The 6,148-nt window shown below is 34.5% G+C and overlaps 1 protein-coding gene across 1 annotated transcript; it reads left to right on the top strand.

The window, feature by feature from the left end:
* The first annotated feature begins 1,053 nt into the window (after nucleotides 1–1,053).
* On the top strand, nucleotides 1,054–5,576 carry LOC103498821 (RGG repeats nuclear RNA binding protein A-like). The gene is made up of 7 exons (XM_008461577.3): nucleotides 1,054–1,491; nucleotides 2,221–2,512; nucleotides 2,610–2,675; nucleotides 3,002–3,134; nucleotides 3,412–3,567; nucleotides 3,685–3,741; nucleotides 5,162–5,576. The coding sequence occupies exons 1-7, from the start codon at nucleotides 1,290–1,292 to the stop codon at nucleotides 5,339–5,341; spliced, it is 1,086 nt and encodes a 361-aa protein (XP_008459799.2). The 5' UTR covers nucleotides 1,054–1,289; the 3' UTR covers nucleotides 5,342–5,576.
* The last annotated feature ends 572 nt before the right edge of the window (nucleotides 5,577–6,148 follow it).

Raw genomic sequence — 6,148 nt, 5'->3', positions numbered from 1 at the left:
TCCAATAATGTTCATTATTATTTTTGCAAAAACTTTTACAGATGAGTTAGGTTATTTTTTACGACTTAATCTCTATTTCTCTAATGTTTTCAACGATTCCCATACGTCGTTGGACAAATAATTTTGTTGTTCATCTCTAACAACCAATTTGATTGATCATATACTAAAAAGAGTCGATACAAGTGTTTAAAATATAAATTTGAAATTATTAGTTTATAGTATTTAATAGTTGTTTTTTTTGTATAGTTCTTATTCTTGACACATCTAAAGATGATTGAATCATTCTTATAGATCTGCTGGTAACGTACATTTAGAAGATTAGTCCTTATACTTTTAATAAATAATAAATTTGATGACACTAGCATGTATTTAAAGAAACATAACATAGAATGGAAATATATTTTTAAAATTTATTTAGAAAATGTTAATACAAAGTAATAAAATGATTTACAATAAACTAATAGCAGAGAAAAGACTAAATGTTTTGGACACTTAAAAGTGTACCTGAACTGAAATCGGCTTACCCAACTCAAACGATAAGAGTTCGGCTAGAAAATAGGAGAAAAAAAAAGTTTAAACGAGTAGCCTGGTAGTTATATACCTAAAACCTATACGTATTGGAAAACGAATATGAAAATTTTGTCTAAATAAAGGAGGGATAATAAAAAAGAAAACCTACCAACTCAACTCGAATCTTTTGGGTTGGGTTGGGTTGAAAGTCATTTTTTTTTAGAACCCATATATTTTGGGTTAACCCATAATTTTCTATAGTTCGATCCAACCCAGCTGAATGTATCGAACAAACTCCAAACTCCAAACTAGACAAACGAAAATGATATATTAAATAACTTTTTTTTAAGTAACATCCGTAATCCAAACCTCCTAGTTTTCAAACCATATTCACCCCAACATATATGTATAATTGAAAATAACAATATTAACCCAAAATAGAAAAAAAAAAAAAAAGTACAAAGATTTATTTGGAGAAGGAGAGAGAGGAGGAGTTGTATTAAAACTATTGATAAAAATAAACGCAAATAAATAAATTGAAGAATTTAGGTCAGTCGACTTCTTTTGCTCTTACTCACATCAGTCACTCCCATTGCGGCTAGGGTTTTTCCCTTTTGTTCCTCTTCCATTTTTATATTTTTTTCTTTTAATTTTATTTCTACAAATCTCTTCATTCTTTCTTTTATCATATTTTCATGGAGCTCTTGTTTAGATAGGTTTTGTTGATCTCCTTTTTTGTTAGCTCTTTTTTGGGTTTTTGGTTTCGAGATTGTTTCCAAATGGCGACCCTTAATCCTTTTGATTTGTTGGGGGATGATGATGCTGAGGACCCATCTCAGCTAATTGCGGCTAAGGTGGCGGCGGTGGCGACGGCCCCGCTGTCTAAGAAAGGCCCTGCTCAGACCAAACCCCTGCCTTCTGGGGCTCAACAGAATAAGCCTGCTAGTCTTCCTTCCAAACCTCTGCCACCTGCTCAGGCTGGTAAGATTATTCATTTCTGAATTTTTGGTTTCATTTTGAATATTGATGTTTTTTTTTAAAAAAAAAATTATATAGCTTTGGTCGATTGATTTTACATTTTTCAGATAATGGTTATTGTTTCGGTTTTAGCTGTTTGTTTTTATGATTTGATTCTACGCAAGTTGGTAACTGTTTTTAATTTGGTTGGAGTGTTGAAAATTACTTTTTTTTTCCTCAAAAGATTTGTGGGATGTAATAGTTGGCTTCGTTTTATTGTGTGTATGGCAGTTGAATTTTGTTTGTAACTCTGATAATACCCAATGAGTTGTTTGTTTTGGTACTGTGATTGGAGGATTAACGAATTGAAAGTATCAATACCATTTCTTTTGGCTGAAATCTGATGTCTGCAATGCAGTTGTGAATAAATGAATTTTATTTTAACGTTTCAAGGATTAAATAAAATTTTGTTTTCTTACTATGGTATGTTGTTTTTCTTTACGTTGATTATTAATAATCATCTATTGATAGCAGTTGAACTTATGATTGTTTAGCGATTTGGGGTCTTTTTTGGGAACTTTAGACGGTGCAAACAATTCGTCATTATCATACCAGTCTTCTTTTTTTTGTCATTTTTTCATCCTATTATAATTTACGGACCTACTATTGTTTAACCATCAAACTTTTTTGAGTGTCCACTGGAATGAATTATTCATTAAGTGATTAAGACAATCTTTTTCTTACTTTGAGTAGTAAGAGAATCAAGGAATGAAGGCAGTCGTGGAGGTCGTGGCAGTGGACGAGGTGGAGGACGGGGATATGGTTATGGGCGAGGTCGCGAGGGTGGTGGGTTTAATCGAGACTCTGCCAACAGTGAGAACATTAATGCACCTGAAGATGGAGTGGGTGGTAAGACAACTGAAAGACGTGGATATGGTGGGCCTCGTGGTCGTGGTGGCCGTCGGGGTGGTTTCAATGATGGAGAAAATGCTGAAGGGGAACGCCCTCGTAGAGCATTTGAACGCCACAGTGGAACTGGCCGTGGGTAAGTGTCTGCTGTCTGTTCTTTTAAATTTTGTTGTGCACACTCCTGCTGCATATTCTACGCCATTTTGACACTTCATTCCTGATTTTATGCCTAGAAATGAATTTAAACGAGAAGGGTCTGGTCGTGGAAATTGGGGAAGGTCAACTGACGAATTTGCTGAGTAAGTACATGTGTATACCTTCAATCTTCATGGATGTCTTTTTCGAGGTACTCTGTGCAATTGTGCATACATGAGCCTTCTTCTCAATCCTTCTCATAGAAGCTGCCAGGTTGGCTTGAAAGACTAATTTCTATAGTCAGGAATGCCTTTCTCAATATGTGGAAGATGCTTTCAACCACAACATATACAGGGAGCTTGGCTAACCTCATTTTTCTTTTGAGGGAGGGGGTTACATTTTTATGCTCATGTTATTATCACTTGTGTGCTAATAAGATTTTTTTCTCCTTGACAACTAGTTATACCTAAAATTTCTGTTTTATATTTAGGGTAGCAGAGGAAACCGTTAATGAAACTGAAAAGAATGTGGGTGACGAGAAGCCTATTCAAGAGAATGATACATCAGGGGCGAACACAGATAACCCTGCTAAAGAACCAGAGGAAACCGAACCAGAAGACAAGGTTAGTATCTTCAGATTTTAGTAAACTTCCCTTAAATGTGGGACCTACTATCTCACTTGTCTTTGATATTCTTCTGGCTGAAAAAGCAACTTGTAATTTTGCTTGCATGTCAAGTTGAACGGGATTTATTACTTCACTTCTACTAGCATAAATTTGATACGTGTAACAGGTGTAATTTTGAATGCATATATCAGTCTGGTGGGCTTGGTTTGCAAAATTTATTGTACTGTTTGACTTGATTTTGAATCTAACGTCTTCTTTTTTCCTTCCAATGTAGGAAATGACTCTGGAGGAGTATGAAAAGTTGCTTGAGGATAAAAGAAAGTCCCTTCTAGCTCTAAAAACTGAGGAGAGGAAGGTGGATCCTAAAGAATTTGCATCCATGCAACAACTTTCAAGCAAGAAGGACAACAACGACATATTTATTAAATTGGTACACCTACTCAGCACTCTTTTGCTGTTGATCTATGCCCTTTGGGATGTGATGACCCTGGGCGTTACATTAAATGAGGACTTGGCAGTTTCATCTCATTTGTTACCTCACTTGTAGGGATCTGAAAAGGATAAGCGAAAAGAAATTGCAGATAAAGAGGAGAGAACTAAGAAGGTATTATTATCTCATCTTCTTTAAATATTTCTGCCTTTTAAATTGTTTACTCGGTTGTTACACTACGCCTGGCAAAATTTTAGAAGTCTTAGGGCTGCCACCAGCTTTTGTTTTCCATAGTGAGGCAAGTGCAAGTCTCTAGCCATAAATCTCATTATGAACATAAAAATTAAATTAATGCATAATATAACACATAGTAAAAGATAAAATGAAAAATCTCAATTTCCGATCAATATACATTAGTTTTCATGAGTTATTATTCATCTAAGATCATTCTCATAATGGAGAAACAAAACTGGAAAGACTGAAATTTTGTCTTGCCCCAAGAAGATGAGAAAAAATGCGACTCCAGACCCTACGAGCTATATTTTTTTCCAAAGTTGTTTTGATGAATTAAATGAACAAAGAAAAAGAGAAAAAATGAAATAGTAAACGGGGAAAAGGAAATAAAAAAATCGAGAGAAAGAACAGACCTTTTAGGTTTTTGTCTCGTCTCTTACCGCCACCTTTCCCACCTACAATGGAAAACAAAATTATGGTTGTCTTTTAGTATGTCCTGTTACTTTTCAGGCATAAATTATTGAGTTTTCTACTTCAGATAATGTGCAAGTTGTTTGTTTTATGTGTCAAATAAATGTTTTGTCTTTTCGGCACTCATCCCATTAAACAGACCCCAACCTGACACTAGTACTACTTAATATTTTCTCTAAAGTCAATTGTGTATGAGGCAGATGCTTTCTACGTTTCAATAGTGTAACCATGGAGGAACGTGCCTCTTGTTCAACATAAATAAAAGCCACTTCTTCTGTTCCAACCAGTCTAACTTTAGAAACCTTCTTTCCTTGATGCTTGAGCCTTATATTTTGAAAATGTTGATGTCCTGCCAGCACATAGGATGCTCTTTATTGGGTTTATTCCGAACATACCTATTTAATTGAATTACTTTTTGTTTAAGAATATTATATCATGTGGTTGAGGTTTCTAAAGTTAGAGATGACGGCTTACTTTGTGAGCCTATGCTGAGGTTGACCGGAAGAAATTGAATATGATAATATTACTCAATATTTAGAACCATTATTAGAGGAAAATAAGGTTATTATAAATTGTGCTTTGTTGAATTTTATTTGGCCTGTATCTTCCAATTTTCTTCATCTTCATAAATGATTGCAATGAAATCATCTTTCAATTTAATTACCGCAGACATCTAAAGAATGAATTTAATGCGTTAAAGTACTATTTATTCCAAATGATAGAATTTGCTTCCAAATACATTTTTATACAAAGCTTTGGTTCTAACTTCTAATTAGGCCCATATCAGCATACAGGAGTTTTTATTTTGCTTTCCATGCAACATTGTGTTGGCCCTTCTAGATCCTGTAAAAAGGTTAAAGGACTGATGTTTTTCTTCTTCATTTGTTAGTCTTTGAGTATTAATGAGTTCTTGAGGCCCGCGGAAGGAGAGCGTCACTACACCCCTGGTGGCCGAGGAAGGGGTCGTGGACGTGGTTCAAGGGGAGGATACAGTGGCAGCTCGATGAGCAATATTGCAGCCCCATCCATTGAAGACCCTGGGCAGTTCCCAACCTTAGGTGCGAAGTAAATTTCGCAAATAAATTTTCCCTTACTAAACTGTGTTTTTGATCTGGGGCAGGAAATTGACTAGAATAATATAGTCTCTCCTGTATCAAAATGATTTTTAAGTTTAATTTGTTTAGGTGTAAATTGTCAAAGTCCTTGTATTTTCCCTTCTCCATTTTTCTTTGTGTGTTTTCAACTGTTGTTTCAAGACTGTTTGCCAGATCAAACTGTTTATTTATGAACTTCCTTTTTCCCCATCTGAATTTGCCATTTTGTTTTTCTGTTGTTGCCCTTAATGGTTCTGAGATTTGCTATTTCCTATTTGTGAAGTATGGGAATGAATTATCCTTCCAAAAGAACCTTAATCGGATGTAAAATAAACTAAGTTTGTCGATTTAGTAGATCAAAAACAATAATATTTATTAAATTAAATAAACTTTAAAGGTTAGGAAAGTCAACTTATTTTTTATTTTTATATTTTACCTAAATCCTATTAGTCCTCTTGTTTGATTCATTTCTTGGTTTTTATATACTAAATGTAAGTTATGGATTCCTTTACATACACTTCTTGTCAACGACTATTGACGTCAAGACCTCTGTTGAGCTTGATCATGACTTATGCATCATCAAAGCTTAGGAAGGTAGATGCCTTTAAACCAAAGTTTTCCAAAAATATCATCAAAATGCATAAAATTTATGGGTTGAAAAGATCACTAGTCAAAAGGATACTGTGTAGAAGTTGTTAAACTTGACATTAATGGAGGCCTTTATAAAGTTATCATTCATGTGGGGAATGAGCAAAAAGGATGGAAATTTGTCGTCTCTCTTG

This window comes from Cucumis melo, chromosome 11 (genome assembly GCF_025177605.1).
Source record: "Cucumis melo cultivar AY chromosome 11, USDA_Cmelo_AY_1.0, whole genome shotgun sequence".
Classification (NCBI taxonomy): domain Eukaryota; kingdom Viridiplantae; phylum Streptophyta; class Magnoliopsida; order Cucurbitales; family Cucurbitaceae; genus Cucumis; species Cucumis melo.
This window is presented reverse-complemented; position numbering and strand designations above follow the sequence as displayed.

Coding starts and splice junctions, on each gene's coding strand:
- LOC103498821 (XM_008461577.3), top strand. CDS start 1,290: ATGGCGACCCTTAATCCTTTTGATTTGTTGGGGGATGATGATGCTGAG. Junction 2,513..2,609: donor CACAGTGGAACTGGCCGTGG/GTAAGTGTCTGC, acceptor TTTTATGCCTAG/AAATGAATTTAAACGAGAAG. Junction 2,676..3,001: donor TCAACTGACGAATTTGCTGA/GTAAGTACATGT, acceptor TTTTATATTTAG/GGTAGCAGAGGAAACCGTTA.